Source organism: Nicotiana tabacum, chromosome 17 (assembly GCF_000715075.1).
Source record: "Nicotiana tabacum cultivar K326 chromosome 17, ASM71507v2, whole genome shotgun sequence".
NCBI classification, from domain to species: domain Eukaryota; kingdom Viridiplantae; phylum Streptophyta; class Magnoliopsida; order Solanales; family Solanaceae; genus Nicotiana; species Nicotiana tabacum.
Window position 1 is genome coordinate 7,607,846 of NC_134096.1, and position 26,130 is coordinate 7,633,975.

At 35.6% G+C, this 26,130-nt stretch overlaps 2 protein-coding genes across 11 annotated transcripts; both read right to left on the bottom strand.

Annotated features, from left to right (window-relative positions):
- Nucleotides 1–871: 871 nt before the first annotated feature.
- Nucleotides 872–14,725, bottom strand: LOC107786446 (putative late blight resistance protein homolog R1B-23). Of its 7 annotated transcripts, none has more exons than XM_075233953.1 (13): nucleotides 14,566–14,725; nucleotides 11,054–11,382; nucleotides 9,216–9,548; nucleotides 9,044–9,109; nucleotides 8,685–8,903; nucleotides 7,850–8,182; nucleotides 7,682–7,747; nucleotides 7,321–7,542; nucleotides 6,519–6,818; nucleotides 4,954–5,727; nucleotides 2,024–4,842; nucleotides 1,674–1,958; nucleotides 872–1,567 (listed from the first exon to the last, which is right to left on the bottom strand). In XM_075233953.1, exons 3-11 carry the CDS (start codon nucleotides 9,384–9,386, stop codon nucleotides 2,047–2,049), a joined length of 4,947 nt encoding a protein of 1,648 aa, XP_075090054.1. In that variant the 5' UTR covers nucleotides 9,387–9,548; nucleotides 11,054–11,382; nucleotides 14,566–14,725; the 3' UTR covers nucleotides 872–1,567; nucleotides 1,674–1,958; nucleotides 2,024–2,046. The 7 variants fall into 7 exon arrangements, with proteins under 7 accessions (XP_075090054.1, XP_075090052.1, XP_075090051.1 ...); XM_075233951.1 differs by having other exon boundaries at nucleotides 1,674–1,766; nucleotides 1,881–1,958; nucleotides 2,047–5,727; XM_075233950.1 differs by having other exon boundaries at nucleotides 1,674–1,766; nucleotides 1,881–1,958; nucleotides 2,024–5,727.
- Nucleotides 10,318–25,781, bottom strand: LOC142171504 (mannose/glucose-specific lectin-like). 4 transcript variants are annotated; one of them, XM_075233963.1, is made up of 4 exons: nucleotides 17,000–17,125; nucleotides 16,138–16,467; nucleotides 15,550–15,771; nucleotides 10,318–10,750 (listed from the first exon to the last, which is right to left on the bottom strand). In XM_075233963.1, the coding sequence occupies exons 1-4, from the start codon at nucleotides 17,075–17,077 to the stop codon at nucleotides 10,724–10,726; spliced, it is 657 nt and encodes a 218-aa protein (XP_075090064.1). In that variant the 5' UTR covers nucleotides 17,078–17,125; the 3' UTR covers nucleotides 10,318–10,723. The 4 variants fall into 4 exon arrangements, with proteins under 4 accessions (XP_075090064.1, XP_075090063.1, XP_075090062.1 ...); XM_075233962.1 differs by lacking the exons at nucleotides 10,318–10,750; nucleotides 17,000–17,125 and adding exons at nucleotides 24,738–24,803; nucleotides 25,562–25,781 and having other exon boundaries at nucleotides 11,866–15,771; XM_075233961.1 differs by lacking the exons at nucleotides 10,318–10,750; nucleotides 17,000–17,125 and adding exons at nucleotides 24,738–24,815; nucleotides 25,562–25,699 and having other exon boundaries at nucleotides 11,866–15,771.
- Between the last annotated feature and the right edge of the window lie 349 nt (nucleotides 25,782–26,130).

Genomic DNA, 26,130 nt, shown 5'->3' on the forward strand with positions numbered 1-26,130 from the left:
CTTGTGATTTCTCGCAATAGCAGTAGTCTTGAATTGCGGCAAAAAGTCTCTTTTATATATAGTTGCAAAGTTAACCGAAAATCTTCTAAAACCTAGAATATTTCGGTTAAAGAAAACCTTTCCTATTTTGATTTGATTTCCTTTTTTGTTTCAAACTCTTCAACTTCTCTTTCCACGCAAGTTTTTCCCTCAAATACAAAATATTTTTTGACCACGAACTCCTCCAATTGACATATTCCTTTTAGGGCACGCACATGACTTTATGAGGAATCCAACTTGCGTGAGTATTCTGACAGTCTGCACGAACTTGGTTCACTTGGCATTTGTATCTCTTATCTGCATACCACGCTGGTAGCACGTCAACCTGGAACATGAAACCTAGTTCTATGTTTGTTAGATTTAGCGAAACTTTGATAAGACCTATCAAATTCTAGAAATTGCACCACCCATCAGAAAAAAGACAAAATAGTAGAAATTACACCGCAAAATACAACACTAGCCAAAAGAAAAAAACCAAAATAGCAGAAAATGTGAGTTCCCCTTAACAACTTGTTTGGATTGTTTTTACATGTTATTTCATAATGTATCGCATTGTATTGTAGAAAGTAACAAACTAAGAAAGCAAAAAGTCAAAGTAGAAATAGTACAAAGTCTTGCAAAATTAAAATGCAAAATTCCAGATGACATTTTCAACAATCGATGATACGATGCCTGTAATTTCCTTTGGTTCATCTTTATGATTGCTTAACCATTCCATAATGGCCCAAATTCCAGCCTGAACTTTAGAAATTAAAGCAGCAACTGCGACAAATTAAAATTAAAATTAACCTGTGCATTATATTGGTAATAGTATTTGCAAAGTTTAAACTAATAGTTGAGAAATTAGTCCAATAGAGAAAAATATCAAATCAAAGTTTAATATTACAAGTAGTTTAATGAATTTGAATTATTGAAAGCTGTAAATGTTGTATAGCAATAGAGTGGTGTTTAACATCTTGTGATGTCTAAAGATAGATAAAATAAAGGGCATCCCGGTGCACAAAGCATCCCGCATAAGTTTGCTTTGCAGTTTGCAACTTCTCACATCATGAGTTTGCTTTGCAGCCAAAGTTGGTGAGTCTATGACAGTGCTATCGAAGCTTAGCATCACCAAAACTAGCGCGGAAGTTGAGTCAGGCTGTTGAACAACAACCAAGGCATTGTCGATTTGGGAGGGATGAAAGTGTGAGCTTCTTGTTTGTTTTGTTGTTTCACAGAAGACGGAGCAAGAATAGCAGCAAAATTATCTACACATGTAGAGCTAACTACAACTACAGCTGCATCTAATTGCAAATTCATCGACCTGCACATGTTTTTCTTTCATCCCATGTGCATCAACTTGTTGCGCCTCACCACTGGCAGCCAGCGAGGTAGGTATAAAGACCGGAGAATTTGAATTTTCTGCATTACAGTTGAAGTTGCACCACCATCTACTCTTTCTTCACTGTTATGTAAAGTGAATACACATGCAGCCTCACCTCCAAATGAGGCGATGGGCTGATTCCTGGTGCGTGTGAATTCCGTCAGCCTGCATCACAATTATAACTCTATGCTGGGCTGATTGTGAAAGATATATAAAAACTTGAAAAAGCTGAGATATAAGGTAACTTTCATATAGTACAGAGGTTGCCGACCTTTTGTTTCAGTTACTTCTTGCTATCCTCCAAATACACTTCCTACAGCCCTATTCTCATCATTGCGGAGACTCAGCAATCCCATGTATGTTTCTGGACTTGAGGAGTAACATATGATATGCAAACAACTAAAGCCATGCCCAAAAAAGAAAAGAAAAAGTATACAATAACAACAATTTGAAAGAACAAATGCTGGAGTATATTTACCGACAAAATGAAGAAAAGAAGAATGGAAATAGCTGGGAGAATGCATTAGATGCATTGGATGTATTCCTTACATGCATTCTGCAAAAGATAATTACACTTATAATGAATGAAATGGAGGAGGTAATAAGTTTGTATATACTCACATATTTTCTCAGTGTAAAAGTGCTCAAGACTTATGAACAAGGACCTGAATCCTGTCTTCTCCCATCGTATCTTCAACATCTTGCTTAATCTTCAGAGCAGATTCTTCAAGTTGAGGGCTCCACTTCAGTTCGATACTTTTTAATGAACAAATATCCCCGAAACTGGGCGGAATCTCCTCAAGCTTACGACAGTCCCGCAGTCGTAATTTCTCAAGCGCAGGAAAGGATTCCTCTCTAACCTCCCACTTAGCAAGATCCACTCGCTGCAATGTCAAACATTTGAGATTCTGAAAGGTGTCTTCCTCCCCCATGTTCCATTCTTCCCCCTCGATGATTGCGTCTTTAAGGTACAGCTCTTCAAGGTTGGACAGTATTCCTATTGTTGATAGTGAATCGGATGTCAGAGGAAACTCACGCAAACACAACATTTTCACACTCGAAGGGAAGTGAAAATTCCAAAGCCGATTTGTCGCTATAGAGAGCGCATTATCATTTGAATTTGAACTTTTAAAAGTTACTTCGAGAGATTCTAGTTCATTTAGGAAGTCCAATTTCGGGAACCGATATCGCCCTGTTGAACAATCCCATGATTCCTTGAGATCAAATCGAAGCTCGTGAAGATTGGGAAACCTTTTGAAAATATCCTCTGTGTCTTTTGAATAGGAAACTTCGAGTCCCCGTAATAATCTCAAGCTCTCTAACTTTGAGTCCTCTGCTACCAGTATTGGCTCATTCTTATCCAAATCAAAGAAGGAACAATTATATATAGCCAGCACTCGCAACTTTACAAGATTCCAAATTGTTGGTAATAATACCAAGGGTGATCCATATTTATTCACCCGCAGAGTTTCCAGATTCAGGAGATTTGAAAAAGACGAAAGAGATTTAACTTTTGTCCGAATGTTTAAGTACCTCAAATGAACCAATGTGCATATTTCATTCAACAGAGAATCATTCACCAGAATAAAAGAGTCATCCAGTTGCAACACTCTAAGAAGCCTCAAGTGTCTTAGGTGACATATATCATTAAGACTATTGTCACCAAACTTGTGTCCAGTTATCCTCAAAGAATAGAGGTGTTTACCAGAATGCCTATTGTTTTGCCAAAAGTGCCACTTACGATATGCAATGTTCATTTGACGTGGCATCAAATCTGAAGAAGATGATGATGGAGCACTTGAACTTATCAAGTCAAACAACTTTTCCTCTCTTGCTTTTATCAAACAAAAGTCATGCACAAGATCATGAATTTGGCAAGTCCGATCGTCACCTATTTTATTGAAAGAAATTACCAAGCTACTGGAAATTAAATTATCCAGATAAATCGCAACCACTTCTTCCACACTCTTCATATCTCTCCGCTCCAAAAATCCTTCAGCAGGCCATAAAATTTCCAAATTAAGGATTGGAATTACTTCGTCCTTCGGAAAACTTGCAAGGTGAATCAAGCACGACTTTAAGGGATCAGGTAAATGGTCATAACTTAATGCTATAACCCTCATCACGTCCTCTTCTTTTTGGAAAATAAAGGAATTCAAATTATTTCGAACTTCAAGCCACACACTCCTTTTCTTTTCCTTCCCTGCAATGACTCCAGCAATCAAATCAACCACCAAAGGAAGCCGTTTGCAGTTTTGGACTATCTCTTCTCCAACATCCAGTAGTTCATCAGGGCAACTTTCTTTTCCAAAGACCTTTTTCTCTAATAACTCCCAACTTTCTTCCTGTGTTAGCAATCGAAGGTCAAGAGGATCACTGTGGCGTTGTGCATGCATAGCCACTTTCTTTTCTCGAGACGTCAAAATAATTCGACTTCCTTTCTCAACTTCAGGAAAAGGTCTTGTCAACTCATCCCATGCTGCGGTGTCCCACAAATCATCTAAGACTATAAGGTACCTCTTTCCAAACAGATGTTTCCGTAGCTCATTAGCAACATCAATATTCTTACCGAATTTCGAAGATGAGCCAACAACTTGATTAAAAAGTTTTTTCAGCAACTCCATCTCGTCATACTTTTGATCGATTGTACACCATGCACGGATGTCAAAATGACCAAAAACTGACTTATCATTATACACTTTGTACGCCAAAGTAGTTTTACCGGAACCCGGCATACCAGTGATCGAAATGACATCTAGCGTTTTTGGTCCACTCGTGAGCTTCTTAATTATCAAGTATGTCTCCTCTTTAAAACCTACGATTATTTTACCAGCTATTGATGATTTGCGCTCAACTGGCTTGTTGGGAGAGTTCACAACAATGACGCCCATGTTCTTGGGAATCTTCTCAAATAAATTTGAGACCCTTTCTTTGATAAGATTGATCTTTTCTATGGCAAGGGGAAGTGAGAAAATAAGATGTAAGAGACCATTTTCTCTTCCAATAATTGAATCAATGATATCTTTTGTCTCGTATGCCACATCTAAAACACATGCCCAGAGATCTTTATACAATTCTTGCTCAACAATCCCGAAGAAAGATCTTATGAATTCTAGATTGTCTTTTACCAGCCTGATTTCTTCCTTTATCAAAGCAACTAAATAAGCATTGGAATTGAGCAAATCATTTAGGTGTCTAAGTAGAAGATGCATGAATAGGGTTGCATCACTCAAGGGAAAGCAGAGTTGAGATGAGTCCGGGGCTTTCAGGTAAACATATTTGAGTTCTCTCTTCAGGAGTTCAATATTTTCGAGCAAGCCTAGAGTTGCACTGTTTGTTTCATTGGTACTCTCTCCTTTCTTTGATTTCACTTCTAAGTCGCGAGCAATAGCTGATACGTCTCTGGTAAGTGCTCCAACACGTGCTAGGAATTCAAACAACTTGCCATTATGAATAAAATCCTTAGGCACATCAGTGAGAATGATTAATAGGAACTCTATCATGATATGAACGTTTCGAACCCCTGGAGTGCTAGCGGTAATAACATTTACCATGTGCTCTTGTAGATGAATCAGATATTCTCTAAGAATGTCCGGAGAGGTTTCTAGGAGCTGCTTAATAAATTGTCCAACTTCTGCTGATGTTGAAGCTTTCAAATTTGTAAAACATATGTGCATAACCTCCAGTTCAATTGGAATAATCTTCAAGAGTAGATGTGCTAGTTTGAAGAGTCGAGAATCTCCAGGAAACTGATCATCCCAATGGAAGCGTCCTACTCTCTGAGCCATTAGTTGAAACTGAGGTAGGACATGTTCAACAATCTCATGCCCAACACAACCATTCACTATCAACCCGTGGAAATCTCTTATGTTGGCACATACATTCTGAAGAATCTCATATTCAGTCACGAATGGAGAAAGTTGTTCAGCCCAATACTTGGAAAGATGAGGGAGATTCTGGAGGAGGAAGTCCAACTGCTCCCCAGTCATGGAGGCACTTGATTTAGCAAGATAACATGAGCCGATACAATATTCCATATTCTCCACGAGGCGAGGATGGATATAATGCATGCCTTGTTTGAACTGCATGTAGTAGCCAAAATCATATAAAATTGTTTCAACCTCTTGTCTTCTGCGAGTCATTATATAATTAAAATTTTCCATATTTGAATAAGAAAGCTGGACATATGTACAAAAAAATGCCAGCTTCAATTTTAGCTTTTTAATTAGATCCACGTCAACTGCTTTTTGATTTTCTTCATTCTTTAAGCTCTCTATGAAATCCAGAATATTGACAATGTCCTTGCGAAGAGAAGAAAGTGACACCTGCCAAAAAGACCAAACATTATATCAAATTCTCCCAAAGAAAGACGGTTAATTCTCTATATATTATGTTCTTAGAGTTTGAGCAACTGCTAACGTATCCAAAATAAGCATGTCAAGAAAATGGTTTACTATGCATATGTTCAACTGCATTAAAAGAATATGTTCAGCTGGTGTTCCCTCCACCCCCCTCAATTTACTAGATTATGAAACGATTTAGTAAAGATTTATTCTAACCATTCCGAGGAAGATATGAATAGAAGTAACTGTCAAACATATAAACACAACCTCTTGAAAATCATAACTAACCAGGATTGATAAGCTTTATATAATGTTTAGTTCTTTTTTTATTCTTACAACAAGAAGTTTATAATTCTATCAATAAGTTCCTATTCTTTGTTATACGATAGTGAATGCACATGTCTGATAGCAAAAACTTGCTCGTACTCAGTATTGTACCAAAAAATACTAACTTATAATGGTTAAGTGATTTAATAACATAAGAACATATATTATGTGAAAGAAATTTATGTGCAGACACATGGCATGCATATGTTGGTTTAGTATATAAAGTCACAATTAATCGAAAAGAAATCAAATAAAACAAACAAGAAACTAAATTTATCCGATTCATGATATTAAGAGAAAAAAATAGTAGATACGTCATGGATTTCAATATCTTCAACCATAAGTTCATTTGCCTCAATTTTTAGCTTCAGGTTCATTTGCTGAAGTATGAGGTAAGAAACAGAAGTAGAGGTGATTAAGCGAAGGAGGGAATAATCATAACATACGTCACGGATTTCAATGTCTTCAACCGTATGTTCCTTTGTTGAACTGGGAGGAGCAAGTTTCTGCAAATAAACACCAATAGCATCAAGGTACAACCCAGAATGCCCGTGAAATCCCACAATAGCTACACTTTCTTTCATCACAAGTGAAAATGGGGTTCCACCAGCATCAGACCCAAATGGTCCATAAATATTTGCATTAGTTATAAAACATAGAGATTTTATAACCCAATGGCCATTATAACATCCAAATGTCCCCTTGATGCCTGTTAAATATTCCAATGGAGTTGCCTCAATAACAACCTGAGATTATTGCAAATCACATATCGGTTAAATAAGTAGCAGAGTCGGGAATTTTGACAAGAATTCAGAAAAGTGCAAGAAGGTCATATTAGGATTCGAAATTTGTGACCTAAACTAAATTTGGACACTTAGTTGAATCCTCTCACTGCAAAGGAAGCGGCAAACTTAAATATGAATCAACCGGTGCATTCATATCTTTGACTTGAAAGATACCAATATAACTATAGATTTTACGATGTGTGCACTGGAACTGCGAAAAGTTGTGACACTATCATATTAAGTTGACCAATAACGTGATTTTTCATATCAAGAGCCTGGTAAGGTAACTTGAAGGCCGTAAGATAAAAAAATTACATGTTATAGCTGGTTCAATTGTCTTGATAATTAATTATTATTTTTACATAATTTAAGCTCATTGATAGGACATGACACAAATTTAACTTGAGAAGAATGTTCCAATCATGAGAAATAAATATGTCGACCATAATATTTTTGGACTTACCTTATTTATTCGACCTCCATTCCCACCAAACTTTGGTGAGTCTATGGTAGTACCTTGTTCAGTAATGGTTCTGAACATGATGGAGTCTATACAACCTCCATGAGCAATCAATATTTCTTTAATGTGACTTTTCAACTTGTAATTCCATTCTGATCCACCAGTATTACCTCCCCATGGCCCCACCAATATTGAGCTCGCTTGATCGTAACTCACTTGATTTCCCTTCACATACATAACAAATTAGATCAATGGCTCGATTATAAAATTTTATCCCTATATTGGTAGTATTATTTTGCAGCGAACAAAAAAAAAACAGAATGAATATAGACAGAGTCATGTAAAAGAAGAGATGGCAAGGTACCATTGTTGGCAATTTACTTTCACTTTTTGTTATTTTCCCTTTCTTATGATCACCTGATCCTGATCCCTAAATAAGGTGTCAGAAGAGTAACATAAATTGTTTAATGAAAGGGATCTCAATTAAGGAAGTAGAGGTGATTAAGAAAACAAGCGAATAATCACAACATACGTCATGGATTTCAATTATTTCTTCAACCATAGGTTCATTTGGCTCAATTGTTTCATCTTCAGGTTCCTGTGCTGAAGCAGGGGGAGTATATTTCAGCAAATAAACACCAATAGCATCAAGGTACGCTCCACATCGCCCGTGAAATCCCACAATAGCTACACCTTCTTTCATCACAAGGAAAAATGGGGTTCCACCACCCTCAGACCCAAATGGTCCATAATTCTTTACATTAGTTGTAAAACATAGAGATTTTATAACCGAATAGCCATCAAAACATCCTAATGTACCCTTGATGCCCGTTAAATGTTCCAATGGAGTTTCCTCAAAAACAACCTGAGATTATTGCAAATCACATATCGGTTAAATAAGTAGCAGAGTCGGGAATTTTGAAAAGAATTAGAAAAGTGCAAGAATGTCATATAAGGATTCAAAATCGGTGTCCTAAAGCAAATTTGGACACTTAGTTGAAAACCTCTCAATGCAAAGGAATCGACAAACTTAAATATGAAGCAACGGGTGCATTCATATCTTTGACTTGAAAGATGCTTATGTAACTATAGATTTTACGTTGTGTATACTAAAAATGCAAAAAGTTGCTACACTAACTTATTAAGTTGACCAATAATGTGATTTTTTCATATCAAGAGGCTGGCAAGATAACTTGAAGGCCGTAAAATAAATGAATTACCTGCTATAGTTGGTTCAATTGTCTTGATAATTAATTATTATTTTTACATAATTTAAGCTCATTGCTATGACATGATACAATTTAACTTGAGAAGAATATTCCAATCATGAGAAATAAAAATGTCGACCATAATATTTTTGGACTTACCTTATTTATTCGACCTCCATTCCCACCAAACTTTGGTGAGTCTATGGTAATACCTTGTTCAGTAATGGTTCTGAACATGATGGAGTCTATACAACCTCCATGAGCAATCAATATTTCTTTAATGGGACTTTTCAACTTGTAATTCCATTCTGATCCACCTGTGCCTCCCCATGGCTCCACCAATATTGAGTCCGCTTGATCGTAACTCATTTGATTTCCCTTCACATACATAACAAATTAAATCAATGGCTCCATTATCAAATGTTATCCCTATATTGGTTGTATTATTTTGCAGCAAACCAAAAAAAAAGTAGAATGAATATAGATACAATCATGTAAACGAAGAGATGGCAAGGTACCATTGTTGGCAATTTACTTTCATTTTTTGTTATTTTCCCTTTCTTATGATCACCTGATCCTGATCCCTATATAAGGTGTCAGAAGAGTAACATAAATTAATTGTTTAATGAAAGGGAAATCAATTAAGGAAGTAGAGGTGATTAAGCAAACAAGCGAATAATCACAACATACGTCATGGATTTTAATTATTTCTTCAACCATAGGTTCATTTGGCTCAATTGTTTCATCTTCAGGTTCTTGTGCTGAAGTAGGGGAAGTAAGTTTCTGCAAATAAACACCAATAGCATCAAGGTACGCTCCACAACGCCCGTGAAATCCTTCAATAGCTCCACCTTCTTTCATCACAAATGAAAATGGGGTTCCACCATCCTCAGACCCAAATGGTCCATAATTCTTTGCATTAGTTATAAAACATAGAGAGTTTATAACCAAGTGGATACCACAACGTCTAAATGTCCCTTTGATGCATGTTAAATATTCCGTTGGAGACGCCTTAATAACAACCTGAGATTATTACAAATCACATATCAGTGAGATAAGTAGCAGAGTCAGGAATTCTGACAAGAATTCAGAGAAAGGTGCAAGAATGTCACATTAGGATTCGAAATCAACAGGTGCATTCATATCCTTAACTTGAAAGATGCTTACAACAACAACAACCCAACATAATCCTGTCACACCTCCTTTTTCCCGAAGGGGATAGGGATAAGGGAGTTTTTTCAATTTAAGTGACATTAATCGAAATGAGATTATTTATTTATCAGAGTCGCCACTTGGAATAATTTATGGTGTCCCAAGTTACCAGTTTATTTTAAATCCCAAATCGAGAAAATTTGACTCTATTTATTGTCCGCGAACACAGAAGACCGGGTAAGGAATTCTGTTAACCCGGGAGAAGTGTGAGGCACTCCCGAGTTCCGTGGTTTTAGCACATTCGCTTAACTATTAATACTTGGCTTAATTATCTGATTTATTAGCTGTTTTAAACCTATTGTGCATTTTACTTTTTAACCGCTTTTAATTATTTATGGAACAAGTCACGATGTCGTACACTTGTCATTTTGGCACACGTCGCAAACCACGCCACATGAAATGCACCTGCGATTTACGACATGCTTATTTTTATTATTGTTCGAAGGTATGGCCGAGCCACATGAAATGCACACCCGAATTGGGATTTACGTATCGTGACCATGCCACGGGAACCGTACCCATGACCACGATGATTTATTATTAATCGCGCCTAAAGCAAGCTACGATGTTCATCAATTATTTTCCTAAATATTAATTTGAGATTATTGCAATGCCATGGATTATAGAAAAGAATTGTTGAAGCAGAGATTTAATCGTTTTATACTGTCCAAGAAATCAACACGTCAAAATGGTTTTACATGCTTGGATCGAATGCTGGAAAAATTGAAATTTAACCACAATGAATTGAATCCAGATACAACACCAAATTGGAACTGAGTTCAACAGATCTAAATCATCTTATGACTCGAAATTACTTATTACAAATACAGCCATTTACATGAATAAACAAGTCTCAACTCCTGTTCTTCCCTTTACTTCTCTATATCCTTCAACGACATACTGATTTTAAACATGTTCAATTAACCCTTTTCCTTTCAAGTATGGAATGCATAAGTAGACGCTGGAATTAAGCCGAAACAGATTGCTCATACTTCAAGAACAGCATGCCCAATCTACAAATATACCTTCATTGAGTTCATAGGCACTTCATTTGTGTTAAAAAAAAAAACTAAATTCAAATTCACTCAATCCCAACAATACTCACAGATGCATCAGAGAAGAACCATGATTTCAGACACTGAACAGATGGTAGTTATTTCATGCTAAGAACTAATCAAAATGCATGAATCCAACTAACAATAGCAAGTAAATCAATGAAAGACAACAATCTCACATTATAACAAATCTGGAAAAAATAATCAAACTTCAGTACATTAGAAGAAAGAGAAAAAAATGTTGAGGCAGTAGAGGCTTACCTCAAAAACAGGACAGGAGATGAAATTTAGACCAAACAAAAGTCGGAAAAAACTGAAAATGAATTCAGCTATGTTGCTACGACAGAAACAGCTTTTGCCAACAGGTGAGACCCAGCTTAAGAAGCCCAGAAATGATAGAGAAGAAACCTTTGGAATTAACTGGACATCTACATCTCTTTGTTAGTTGCATTCGTTTAAAATTTCCACTGTTTTGGTATTCTCTATCTATTCTTATGAATTTCTAGCTGAGTATTCTTTCTCTCAAAAATGCTGAAAGTGAGAATGTGTGTTTGTGAGAGGAATTTGAAAAAAGGAGAAGGTTATGGATTCTCTCCATCCAAAAATGGATGTTGCGCAGCTTTCCTTCTTCACTTAGGCTCCTAGGACTTTTTTTTGGGGTCAAGGGGGAAGATCCTGAGAGAGATTGAAGATGGAGTAGAGGGAGGGGTGCGCCGCTGCTTGTTGAAGAAGTGAGAAGGGTCCCTTCTCTTTCTCTGATCTCTTTTTTTTAGGGTTTGGGAAAATGGGTGTTTTAAAGAGAAGGGGGATCCGGTTGGGCCAGGTGGGTCATGAAAATTGGGCTTAATTAATGACCTAATTAATTAACTAGTCTAAGAATGTATGTTTTTTTGTTTTTATATATTTAAATAATACATTTAACAATGTAATTAAATCCTAAAAATACAATTCAAAAACTAAAATGCTATGAAATTAAGATTTGAATATTTTTATGATTTTTATGATTTACGATATTCCTAACATGCATAAACAATGCGAATAAATGCAAAACAAATAAAGAAAAACTTCTAAAGTTCATAAAATAATTAAAATTATTTTTGGATTATTTTTTAGGAGTAATTTCATATTAGGGCAAAATTTAGGTGCTCACAGCTGCCCCTCTTTGCCCGAAACATGAAGAGTTTTCGGGCAAAGATAAAGTGAGCAATTACGAGTAATTTTTGCCCGTTTGGATACTCCATGGTAAGCGTTTTTTGAAAAGTTTGACCGAACCTTGCTTTGGAGGTTGCCTACATATCCTTGGTTATAAAGGAATCAGGTCAGTGTAGTTCTGGAAGTTTAGGTAGCTGGGACTACCGAGAAGCTGTGATTTCACTGCTGTTACTACTGTTTACTGCTTGCTGAGCTCCTTATTACACCAAAGTCAAAATGAAAAAGACTAACTAAGCCTATCAGCTACGAGTTACAAGATTCCTATCTATGAGTCTTTTGAAGTTTGATCTTGAGTTTTGGCTGGTTCTCCATGCAGACTCTGATCTGAACCTCGATGCTTGCTAGCTGCAGGTGGTAGTTCATTCTTCTTCGGCTTTTCGGATCAAGATAGGACATGCAAAGCTTGCGACTTCAATCATGTCTTGAGCAGCCCATATCTTTTCATCAGCTTTTGCATTTTGGATTCACTTCTTCTTCTTTTTTTTTATTCTGGATTGAGACTTCTTCCTTTGGTCATCTCGGACTGTCAGCTCGCATTCCTGAGGCGAGCTTCTGCTACTTCTAACTTGAATTGAATTTTTAAATGACTTCCCTCGTTCTCCAGGTGGGCGCCTGATAACTTAAAACTCGAAATAAATTTCCTCATTCTCCAGGTGGACGCGTGCTGACTTAAAAACTTGAAATAAATTCCCTCATTCTCCAAGTGGGCGCCTGTGATGACTTAAAACAGAAATGAATTCCCTCATTCTCCAGGTGGGCGCCTGTGATGACTGAAAACTTGAAATAAATTCCCTCGTTTTCTAGGTGGGCGCCTGCTACTGACTAAAAAACTTGAAATAAATTCCCTCATTTTCCAGGTGGGTGTCTGCTGACTTAAAACTTGAAATGAATTTCCTCGTTTTCCAGGTGGGCGCCTGCTGACTTAAAACTGAAATGAATTCCCTTGTTCTCCAGATGGGCGCCTGATGACTTAAAACTTGAAATTAATTCCCTCGTTATCCAGGTGGGCGCCTGTAACTACAACAAAACGGAAACAACAAAAGAAACTTTTTTCTGCCCAGTTTACACTAGGAAGGTTTGTGAGTTATTAGCAGAACTATAAATTACCTATGCTATTGATGAAGGATGCAATGATGAGAGCAAAATTGAAGACTCGACTAGGATGTGCGTCTCCTAAAGAAATAAAAATCTGAAAATCCCAAACTAGGAAGTGCATCTCCTAAATTTGAGATTGAGCTTGCAGAAAACTATAAACTAAGCTTGACTAAACTAAAAACTGACCATATTCTCCAGGCGGGACCCCTGATTTCAAGAAAACTAAAGATTGATAACTTAAGGAAACTAAAAATTGACTTTTTTTTTTCGGACTTCCCTTTTTTTTTAAACTTATTATCCTAGGAGAAATTTCATTAGACTAGGTTTTCTATCTTAGGAGAAAGATTCATCAGACTAAGACGTTTATCCTAGGAGAAAATTCATCAGACTAGGTTTTCTATCTTAGGAGAATGATTCATCAGACTAAGACGTTTATCCTAGGAGAAAATTCATCAGACTAGATTTACTATCTTAGGAGAATGATTCATCAGACTAAGATTTTGATCCTAGGAGAAAGTTCATCAGACTAGGTTTACTATCTTAGAAGAAAGATTCATCAGACTAAGATTTTGATCCTAGGAGAAAGTTCATCAGACTAGGTCTTTTTTTGTTATCTTAGGAGAAAGATTCATCAGACTAAGATATTTTTATCCTAGGAGAAAATTCATCAGACTAGGTTTTCTTATCTTAGGAGAAAGATTCATCAGACTAAGATTTCGATTCTAGGAGGAAAAATGTGAAGAGCAATGGCAATATTTTATGCACATTAGCAAGACAAATAAAGGCAAAGATTTGAGAAACTTCCCTTTTGTCGGCTCTTCTCTTCCTTTTTTATTTTTCTTTCCTTTTTTTTTTTTTTTGGAAACCCAAATTCCTTGCACTGCTTTGTTCCTGTTTCAAACAAAGAAAATTTTGTCAGTTTTAAAAGTGGTGGTCGGTTTGCGGCCTTGAGTCTTGGGTGGCTTGACTTTGTGATCATCCAACTTTTGGAAGACTGACTGCATTGGTAGTTGGCTGCACTGCTGGGAGACTCTGTTGTTCCTTACAAGGGACCTTTACTTTCTGTATCAACCCTGATTGTTTCGCTCCCAATGCCATTTGTGTTTTGTGGCTCAATCAACCTTATCTATAAAAAAAAGATTTCTTTTCTTGGATAACCTTTTCAGATATCTTGAATGGCTTTTGCTTTTGGAGCAATTTTGTCTCTCGGCGAGAATCACAACCGGTAAGTGTCTTTTGCACAATGTGCTACTTCATAGTCCTTGTTCGGTACTACATGGAATCCCTGATTAACCTTGAGGTTATCTTTGCTTGCTTTAGCCAAATAGGCTAACAAGAGTCTTTTGGGGGAAACCTTCGTATTGCACGAATCCTCAAGACATGTTGGCTGTAACAACTGAGTGTGCTGGCCAAATTTACTTTGTGCAACTGAAAAGCTGGTAGCAGGTTTTGAAATCTTTTCTTGCTTGTTTTGACAAGGACTGACTCAGAGCGAATGACACAATGATGCGAAGATTTTAAATGGGGGAAGGTCCTGAGAGAGATTGAAGATGGAGTAAAGGGAGGGGTGCGCCACTGCTTGTTGAAGAAGTGAGGGGGCTCCGTTCTTTTCCCCGATCTCTCCTTTTTTTAGGGTTTGGAAAAATGAGTGTTTTAAAGAGAAGGGGGATCCGGTTGGGCCAGGTGGGTCATGGAAATTGGGCTTCTAAAGGGATGTGCTTGACTAAATCAATTTGTGTGGCTAAACTATTTATATATTTCACTTACTGATTAACTAATGACCTAATTAATTAACTAGCCTAAGAATATATTTTTTTTGGTTTTTATATATTTAAATAATACATTTAACAATGTAATTAAATCCTAAAAATGCAATTCAAAACCTAAAATGCTATGAAATTAAGATTTGAATATTTTTATGATTTTTATGATTTACGATATTCCTAACATGCATAAACAATGCGAATAAATGCAAAACAAATAAAGAAAAACTTCTGAAGTTCATAGAATAATTAAAATTATTTTTGGATTATTTTTAGGAGTAATTTCATATTAGGAAAAAAATTAGGTGCTCACAAATCCTACAAAGTAGGGTCTGCGCAGGGTAATTTGTACGCAGACGCTATTTCCGAAAGACCCCGGCTAACTTGAAATATGCTTATATAACTATAATATTATGCTGCGTACACTGAAAATGATGCAAAGAGTTGCCACACTATCATGTTAAGTTGATATATAGCATGTTATTTTCATATCAAGAGCATGATAAGGTAACTTGGAGGTTGTAAGCTAAATGAATAATCTGTTATAACTGGTTTAATTGTCTTGATAATTAACTGTTATTTTTATAAAATTTAAGCTCATTGCTATGACATGATACAAATTTAACTTGAGAAGAACGTTCCAATCATGAGAAATAAATATGTCAACCATAATTTTTCCGGACTTACCTTGTCTCTTCGACCTCCATCCCCACCAAACATTGGTGAGTCTATGATAGTAGCTTGTTCGGTAATGGTTCTGAACATGATGGAGTGTATAAAATCTCCATGAGCAATCAATATTTCTTTAATGGGGCTTTTGAGCTTGTAATTCCATTCTGATCCACCAGTGTTGCCCCCCCATGGCTCCACCAATATTGAGTTCGCTTGATCATAATTCACTTGATTTTCCTTCACATACATAGCAAATTAAATCAATGGCTCCATTATCAAATTTTTATCCCTATATTGGTAGCATTATTTTGCAGTGAAAAGTAAATAGAATGAATATAGATACAGTCATGTAAAGCAAGAGAAGACAAGGTACCATTGTTGGCGATTTGCCTTGATTTCTTTGTTATTTTCCCTTTCTCTTATTATTTCTTATGGTCACTTGATTCTGATCATCCCTTTTTAAAGTTATTCTTCTATTTAAGGTGTTAAAAGAGTTACTTAAGTCATTAGTTTTATGAAAGGGATCTGTGCTTGTGTGCAAGTATGAGGTGAAGAAAGTGAAGTAGAGGTGCTTGAAAAAACGAGGGAATAATCACAACATACGTCATGGATTTCAATTTCTTCAACCACATGTTCATTTGGCTCACTGTTTTTAGCTTCAGGTAATTCCTTTGATAAAGTGGGAGGAGTAAGTTTCTGCAAATAAACACCAATAGCATCAAGGTATGCTCCACAATGCCCGTGAAATCCCACAATAGCTCCACCTTCTTTCATCACAAGCGAAAATGGGGTTCCAGCCTGAGACCCAAATGGTCCATAATTCTTTGCATTAGTTATAAAACATAGAGATTTTATAACCGAATAGCTACCACAATATCCAAATGTCCCCTTGATGCATGTTAAATATTCCAATGGAGTTGTCTCAATAACAACCTGAGATTATTGCAATCGGTTAAATAAGTAGCAGAGTCAGTAATTTTGACCAGAATTCAGAAAAGTACAAGTATGTCACAATAGGATCCAAAATATGTGACCTAAAGCAAATTTGGACGCTTTGCCACTTCCTTTGCATTGAGAGGATTCAATTAACTTAGATATATAAGAAAATTATATTTACCCTTTCTGCATAATTTTTAGATGAAGGGGAATCAATTAAACCCGTAGCTCTGCCGGCCTTGTGTTAAACCCAAGTGAGGATCTATAGTGAAAGGAACCGGTGTATTCATATATTTGACTTGAAAGATGCTTATGTAACTATAGAGTTTATGTTGTGTACACTGAAAATGCAAAAAGATGCTAAACTATCATGTTAAGCTAACATATAATATGTCATTTTTCATATCTTGATAATTAAATTTTTATTAGAAAGTTTAAGCTCATTCCTACGACATGACACAAGTTAACTTGAGAAGAACATGCCAATCATGAGAAATAAATATGTTGATTACAATTTTTTTGGACTTACCTTGTCTCTTCGACCTCCATCCCCACCAAACTTTGGTGAGTCTATGGTAGTACCTTGTTCAGTAACGGTCCAAAACATAATGGATTCTATACAATCTCCATGAGCAATCAATATTTCTTTAATGGGACTTTTCAGCTTGTAATACCATTCTGATCCACCAATGCCTCCCCATGGCTCCACCAATATTGAGTCCGCTTGATCGTGTTGAAATTGTCAAAAGTCTCACATCGGTGGATGGCAATTTTGAATGGGAATTTCACCCTATAAAAGGAGGCCTAATGTTTAGGATTTAAACACACCTCCCATTTGCCCTTTTATCTTCTTAAGGCATTTGTATCTTCTCTCTTTAGTATTATTTCACTTGTAATTTTAGAGTGAAATAAAATATTAATTGTGTCCGAGAAAGTAGGCAAAATTGGCCGAACCTCGTAAATTTTGGTGTTCTTTTATTGTTGTCTTATTGTCTTGTTTATTATTTAGTGGTTGTCATAATTTTTGGTATAGTAGTTGTGATTCATTCACACTATATACATTTGGCTTCCGCAACAATTGGTATCAGAGCCATGGTACTGTCTAAGTATGCTCTGTGGTTGCAGCATAGTTTGATCTTCCACATCAGAAAAGATCTATCTTGGTAACTGAGTCAATGTTCTGTCTGAGTATGCTATGTGGTTGCAGCTTAGTCTGATCTTCCACACCAGAAAGGAAATAATCTTGATTTGTGTCGTCAGATACTAAATAATATTTGTGTCAAAATGGAAGACAATAAACAAGAAGAATCTATATCAAGTGTCAATAATGCGTCATCGTTGGCATCTTCGCTTATGACAAGAATTGTGTCAAATGCGAAATTTGCGGTAGAATTTTTTGACGGGTCAGGACATTTTGAGATGTGGCAAGGCGAGGTTCTAGATGTTCTTTTTCAACAAGGGCTAGATCTTGCCATTGAAGAAACGAAGCCAGATATTATTGGAGAAGAAGATTGGAAAATTATCAATCGTGTTGCTTGCGGTACCATTCGATCCTACCTTGCTAAAGAGCAGAAATATCCATACACAAAGAAAACTTCTACAAGTAAATTATGGAAAGCACTGGAGAATAAATTTTTGAAGAAAAACAGTCAAAATAAATTGTACATGAAGAAGAGACTGTTTCGCTTCACCTATGTTCCTGGTACCATAATGAATGAACATATTACCAGTTTCAATAAGTTGGTCACACATTTGCAAAATATGGATGTAACTTTTGATGATGGTGACTTGGTCTTGATATTGTTGGGGTCACTTCCTAATGAGTACGAGCACCTTGAAACTACTCCACTCCATGGAAATGAAGAAATTTCTCTCAGAGAAGTTTGTTCGGCTTTGTACAACTATGAACAAAGAAAGGGAGAAAAACAGAAGGGCGGAGAAGGAGAAGCACTAATTGTGAGGGGTCGTCCTCAAAATCAAACGAGGACTAAGAAGGAAAGATCCAAGTCGAGATCTAGACCCAGCAAAGATGAATGTGCCTTTTGTTGAGAAAAGGGGCATTGGAAGAAAGACTGTCCGAAGTTGAAGAATAAGGCCAGACATAACAATGGAAAGGCCATTATGGATTCAAATGTAGCTGATTGTGATGATTCAGACTTCTTATTAGTTACAACAGAGTTATCAGCATCATCAGACATATGGTTGATGGACTCGGCTTGTAGCTATCATATGTGTCCCAACAAGGATTGGTTCATAAATTTTCAAGAAGGAGAATATGGAGTCATCCACACAGCGGATAACAACCCTCTTACCTCATATGATATTGGTTCAATAAGATTAAGGAGCCATGATGGAATGATCAGAGCATTAACAGATGTTCGATATGTACCGGGTTTGAAGAAGAATCTCATCTCTGCGGGAGCCCTAGAATCAAAAGGGTTCAAAATCATTGCAGAAAATGGAGTGATGAGAATATGCTCTGGTGCACTAGTGGTAATGAAGGCCAATCAGAAGGACAATAACATGTACCGCTATCGTGGTAGTACAGTTATTGGGACAGCAACAGTGACATCCAGTGATGACAAAGAGGCAGAAGCAACCAGGCTATGGCACATGCGCTTGGGACATGCTGGAGGGAAATCCTTGTAAAGGTCTATCTGATCAAGGATTGTTAAAAGGCGTAAAGATTTGCAACTTGGAGTTTTGCGAGCATTGTGTCAAAGAGAAACAGACAAGGGTTAAATTTGGTACAATGATCCATAATACTAAAGGCATTTTGGATGTACACTCTGATGTTTGGGGTTCTTCTAAAACACCTTCATTGGGTGGGAAGCACTATTTTGTAACCTTTGTTGATGATTTTTCCCGAAGAGTATGGGTGTATACAATGAAGAGGAAAGATGAAGTATTGGGAATTTTTCTCAAATGGAAGACGGTGGTGGAGAATCAAACAGGCATGAGGATCAAGTGTATTCGCACAGACAATGAAGGTGAATACAAAAATGATCATTTCAATAAGATCTGTGAAAATGATGGCATCGTCCGACACTTCACTGTCAGACATACACCACAACAGAATGGAGTGGTAGAACGTATGAACCAGACTTTACTGGAGAAGGTACGGTGTATGTTGTCCAATGCTGGCTTGGGCAAAGAATTTTGGGCTGAGGCAATTACATATGCATGCCACCTCATTAATCGTCTACCATCTGCTGCTATTGATGGCAAGACACCATTTGAAAAATGGTATGGAAAACCTGCTGTAGATTATGACTCTTTGCACGTGTTTGGCTCAATTGCATACTATCATGTGAAAGAGTCAAAATTGAATCCGAGAGCAAAGAAGGCTATATTTATGGGGATTACTTCTGGAGTCAAAGGATACCGCTTATGGTGTCCAGAGACAAGGAATATTATATTCAGCAGAGATGTTACCTTTGATGAATCTGCCATAACAGATAAGGTGACAATTGAATATGTCAAACAAACTGGTGGTGCATCAAAACAGGTGGAGTTTGAGGGAAAATTTAATTTTCCTACACAAGAAGTAGAGAAGGAAACTCATGAAGATTACCCTTTGGAAGAAGAGCCAGTAGAGAGGGAGATTCCAACTCAGGAACCTCGACAACAACTTGAATCAATAGCAACCAGCAGGCCAAAAAGGACAATAACGAAACATGTTCGTCTCATAGAGACGGTTGCTTGCGCAACCTCAATTGTAGGTGATGGTGTTCCTACCACTTATAAAGACGCAATCCAAAGTTCAGAAGAAGATAAGTGGGGGATTGCCATGAATGAAGAAATGTAGTCCCTTCATTAGAATCATACATGGAAATTGGCCATCTCCTGAAGGGAAAGAAAACAATTGGGTGCAAATGGGTATTTGCAAAGAAAAAAGGATTTCCCAACCAAGAAGATGTTCGCTACAAAGCAAGATTGGTGGCCAAAGAATATGCTCAGAAGGAGGGAATTGATTACAATGAAGTATTTTCTCTAGTTGTAAAACATTCCTCCATTAGAATTATGTTGGCTTTGGTAGCACAGTTGGATTTGGAACTAGTTCAGATGCATGTAAAAACGTTTTTACATGGAAATTTGGAGGAGAAAATCTACATGAATCGGCCAGAAGGATTCAAAGTTGTTGGAAAAGAAAATATGGTATGCAAACTTGAAAAATCGTTGTACGGATTGAAACAATCTTCTAGACAATGGTACAAATGATTTGACAAGTTTATGTTGCGGCAAGGGTACAAGAGAAGCAAATACGATCATTGTGTGTATTTGCGCAAACTTAATGATGGTTCCTTTGTATATCTTCTCCTATATGTTGATGATATGCTGATAACATCCAAGAATTCGGAAGAAATTGATAAGTTGGAGATTCAACTGAAGGAGGAGTTCGAGATGAAGGATCTGGGTGAGGCAAAGAAAATTCTTGGCACGGAGATAATAAGAGATAGACGTTCAAAGAAACTCTGTTTATCTCAGAAAGAATATTTGAAGAGAGTACTACAACGTTTTGGCATAGATAAGAAGACTAAGCCAATTAGTACGCCACTTGCTCCCCATTTTAAGCTAAGTACTACTATGTCGCCAAAGGATGAAACTGAACAGGAGTATATGTCAAGGGTACCATACGCAAATGCTGTTGGTAGCTTGATGTATGCAATGGTTTGTACGAGACCTGACATTTCACAAGCCGTTGGAGTTATTAGCAGATATATGCATAATCCAGAAAAGGAGCATTGGCAAGTTGTGAAATGGATTCTACGGTATATTTATAGTACTGTAGATGTTGGGTTAGTTTTTGAGTAGGAAGGCAATCGGTTTGTAGTTGGATATTGTGACTCAGATTTTGCGGGTGATCTGCACAAACGAAGGTTAATTACTGGTTATGTGTTTACTTTTGCAAAGGCACCAGTTAGATGAAAGTCTACTTTGCAGTCAACAGTTGCTTTGTCTACAACAGAGGCAGAGTACATGGCTATTACAGAGGTTGTGAAGGAGGCAATTTGGCTTCAGGGGTTGCTAAAGGAGCTTGGTATTGAACAAAAAAATATTACAATTTTTTGTGATAGTCAAAGTGCTATTCAATTAGCGAAGAACCAAGTTTATCATGCAAGGACGAAGCACATTGATGTTCGGTATCATTTCGTACGAGAAATCATAGAAGAAGGTGGAGTCACGGTGAAGAAAATTCATACTACGGAGAACCCTGCTGATATGCTGACAAAAGTGATGACTGCGGTCAAGTTTCAACATTGATTGAATTTGATCAATATTGTTGAAGACTAAAGATTGAAGATGAAGACACAACCAAAATTTGTTATTGAGAGAAAATTGAAGATGTGGAATTTTGCCTAGGTGGAGATTTGTTGAAATTGTCAAAAGTCCCACATCGGTGGATGACAATTTTGAATGGTAATTTCACCCTATAAAAGGAGGCCTAATGTTTAGGATTTAAACGCACCTCTCATTTGCCCTTTTATTTTCTTAAGGCATTTGTATCTTCTCTCTTTAGTATTATTTCACTTGTAATTTTGGAGTGGAATAAAATATTGATTGTGTCCGAGGAAGTAGGCAAAATTGGCCGAACCTCGTAAATTCTGGTGTTCTTTTATTATTGTCTTATTGTCTTGTTTATTATTTAGTAGTTGTCATAATTTTTGGTATAGTAGTTGTGACTCATTCACACTATATACATTTGGCTTCCGCAACAGATCGTAACTCACTTGATTTCCCTACACCTATATAACAAATCAATGGCTCCATTATCAAAATTTATCCCAATATTGGTAGTATTATTGTGCAGTGAAAAAAAAACAGAATGAATATAGGCACAATCATGTAAAAAAAAAAAGAAGGCAAGGTACCATTGTTGACGATTTGCTTTGATTTTTTTTCAATCCCTTTTTCTTAATATTTCTTATGATCATTTTATTTAAAGTTATTCATTCAATATAAGGAGTTAGAAGAGTAACATAAGTCATTAGTTTTACGAAAGGGATCCGTGCTTGTGTGTAAGTATGAGGTGAAGTAAAGGAAGTAGAGTTGATTAAGCAACGGAGGAAATAATCACATCATATGTGAGAACTAGTTAATTTTATCGTATGGTCACAAAAAATTACTAGTGAGTTATTAAGTGATCATTATATAAATTAGTCCATAAATTAAAAGGAGAAATATGACAAATACTTAAACTATTTTTTCATATGTCTGACTTTTAGTTTTTTTAAGTCTATTTCATTTTCCTCCTTTTTGTTTCCTTTTTAATTCCAAAATATAATGGAAAAAATAAGGACAGTTATTATTGTCATTGTTCTTGTATGAACTTGAAAAAGAATTGGAGGTGTTGAGCAAATATGAAGGTTATTGATTACTGGGGTTTGGTGATGATGTTGTAGTGAAATTGTAGTTGAAATTTAAGCTTGATTGGTGCGAATTTGGTTGAGTTTTTGTTGAATTTTGAAACCCAAAATTAAATTTGAAGCTCTTGAAAAATGTGTGATAAAATGTTCATGAAATCAAGTGTGTTTTGGAAGAACTACGCATGAAAATCGATCCTGAGACTGACAAATGGCAATTTCGTATAGGTTTTAGTCTTTTTCTTTAAGTTCCTATACGCTTGAAGGAGGTGTTTTCATGTTCGGGTCAAGTAAGCACACAAAAGTCCCCCCTCCCCCCCAAAAAAGGTGTGTGGTTGAAAATTCTTTTATAGATTGAGAGGGTACTTATACCTTTTCCCAACCCAAAATATTTAAACAAAAAAAAAGAGTACTTGATAAATTACTATAACCATTAAACCCACAGAAAAATGAAGGGAAGAAAGCAACCAATGGAGGAAAAAGAAAGATGCTATTATGAGTATCAAAGATTACTAGTACCGAGAAAAGTATGAACATACTATAAAATGAAGTTTTTTTTAATTCTTCCAATTATCTTGTAACTTAATCTTTTTATCAAAAGATTGATAGAACGAATTAATAGTTGATTCATATATTTATTTTATTTGATTGTTCTTGGCTTATTGCTAATTGTTTTTTTTTTTTTCAATTGAAAAGAGCTCTTCAATTGGAATTTAAGTGTGAAAGTTAGTTAAACTACTTGTGATCAGGATTAATTAAGAGAATATTGATTAATTTGGTTATTTGATCGACTTTATGCAATTATCAACCGTTATACTCATGAGAGCAAATTAATAAATTAAGAATATGAAGTAATTGGAACTAAGGGTGTATGAAGAAAATCGACAAATCCCACCAAATCGATAATCTGAATCAAGCTGGAAAAAAAATTCAACTGTGATTTGGTTTGGTATTAAAAAAAAGTAATCCAACCATAATTGATTTGGTTTGGTATTAACTTAAAAATTCAAACCGAAACCAAACCAATCCGATATTACATATGTATATTTTAAAAATATTGTATTCATAAAAATATTTATTATAAAGTAATTTATAAATATTTAATAAATGTTTTAATAATTTATGTATTTAATATAATTGTTTAAGTCTGAGCTTATAATTTTCGAATAGTCCAAATAAGTGTTCGATCGATTGAGCCCAAACAAAATTTCCTAAAAACAATCTAACAAAATTGCACCTTTTTACTTGACCCCCCTTCCCCATATAACTCATTCCATTGTTTTAGCTCAGTCATCATAGAATTCTTGAAGCTTTTCTTTAGTGACAACGAAAATGAATGATTATTGAACTATAATTGTTGTATCTTACGGGGATAAAAGAAGTATTTGGAGCATTAGTTGTATTTTTGTCCGGATATTATGGGGGGAAACCCGAAAAAATCAAACCAAAAACTGGAAAAAAAAGAGACCAAAAATCTGACTTTTACTGGTTTGATTTGGTTTATAGATTTAAAACCCCGATATAATTGTTTTAATTTAGTAATTAAATAAACCTACCGACCCGACCTATATACACACCTAATTCGAACATTTATCAATTACCAGACAACCATAGAAGTTAATCAATTTAATAAAAGAAGAAGTTTTACCTTTCACCAATAAATAGGAACTATAATCAATTATTTATAGTTATTTAATTTAATCGATTCTTCAATTAGTTCTTTAACTTAATATTTTATTTGGGTTTAGAAATACAACAACAACAACAACAACAACAATAACAAACCCAGTATGATCCCAACATGTGGAGTCTGGGGAGGGTTTAGAAATAATTAGGTGAAAAATTTATTAGAAATAGTTATTCTTGACCTACGTAGGATAGACAGTTGACTCAAACCAATACCTCAAAGTTGTTTGCTAATTCCCCTTTCTCTCTTTCTCCTTCAATTTGTTTTCCTCTTTCCATGATCTGATGTATAAACTTTATCAGGAGAAAGAAGTAAGAATACAAAGAAACTGAAGAAAGAAGCATATATAGGAGAAAACATTTTTGCAGATATAGCCATGCATAAAAAATAGTAAGTGTTTTTTGAATAATATTTCCCCATCGGAGTACCAAAACTAAACACACTTTTCTTAAGTTATTAGAGACTAAATGACTTACCTTCTTAATTAATTTTATTATTTATATAGTGATTATTATTACTATTTTATATTGAACACATTTGAAGCTTTTGGTTAAGTAGTCTTCGAAGTCTATGTGCCTTTACTTAGTACCATATTCAGAAATTTTCTTTTTGTAATTCAGACTTCAAGGTTAGAAGTATTAGGTAGCGTAACTAAGAATTATAGTAGTCGTTTGTTTTACATCGTCAAACAAGAAAATACTTTTTGTTAGGTGAAATTTGAACTGATTTAAAGTTTTAAGTATTAGAAAAAAGTGACTATTCCTAAATAACAGTAAACTGAAAAGGAAATTATTAATAAGCAAAATATTAGTAGATTTAAAAGTCCTATATATATATATTAAGAAAATAATTAAATGGCTATTCCTAAATAATAGAGAATTAATTAAATGACTATTCCTATATATTAGGGATATGATCAAATGACTATTTTATTTAATGTGAACTCTATTTTAAAATGATAAAAAAGACGAACGATATTTCGCTAAAGGCCTTCGTGCTTTTAATATAGTATAGATAGATTAGAGACTAAATGACTAACCTTTTTAGTTGATGAAAAATCTGAGAAATGGCTTTAGCTAGAATGAGGCAACAGAAAGTATGGAATGGCTGTTTTTGTGTATGTATAATGCATGAATTCTCCCCTTTTTCGACAAACCGACAGTTTGAGAAGAGAAGAGATAAGGGTATAAGGGCACCAAAATAATGAGGCTAGGGAGAAAAATGACAAAAAGTGGTTGCGCATTAAATTTGAAATAAGTCTCTTAAATATATTTCAGAGTAGTTTCGTTAAGTTATGTAAAAGTGAGCAATTTTTATATATTTGATAAATTGTGATTGTTAGATTTAAACAGAATTGTGAAAAAATAAAAAGAGATAAAGGGAACTCACATTTGAAGGTGCAGGTTATATAGTTTCTGCTATTTTTGGTCTATTTCTTGTGGCTAGTGCAGTGCGTTGAGGTGCAATTCTTGTTTTTTTTTTGTTTTGCCATGTTTCTAGTGTCCGATCGATACAGTCTTTAATGTTGTAGTTTTTAGCATTTGACAGGACTTTCCTCGAGAAACGGTAAACTTCAGGTCCTTATTAGGCATGTTACACCAATGATGT

Bases quoted from the DNA above. Each gene is read 5' to 3' on its own strand.
- LOC107786446 (XM_075233951.1), bottom strand. From the start codon at position 9,386: ATGAAAGAAGGTGGAGCTATTGAAGGATTTCACGGGCGTTGTGGAGCG. The intron at 6,819-7,320 runs GTAAGTCCAAAA...CAATAATCTCAG, and splicing joins ATGGAGGTCGAATAAATAAG to GTTGTTATTGAGGCAACTCC. The intron at 5,728-6,518 runs GTATGTTATGAT...TCTTTTTGGCAG, and splicing joins AAGACATTGAAATCCGTGAC to GTGTCACTTTCTTCTCTTCG.
- LOC142171504 (XM_075233962.1), bottom strand. From the start codon at position 24,800: ATGGAAAGAGGAAAACAAATTGAAGGAGAAAGAGAGAAAGGGGAATTA. The intron at 16,468-24,737 runs GTATTGGTTTGA...CAATAATCTCAG, and splicing joins AATTAGCAAACAACTTTGAG to GTTGTTATTGAGACAACTCC. The intron at 15,772-16,137 runs GTATGTTGTGAT...ATGTATGTGAAG, and splicing joins AAGAAATTGAAATCCATGAC to GAAAATCAAGTGAATTATGA.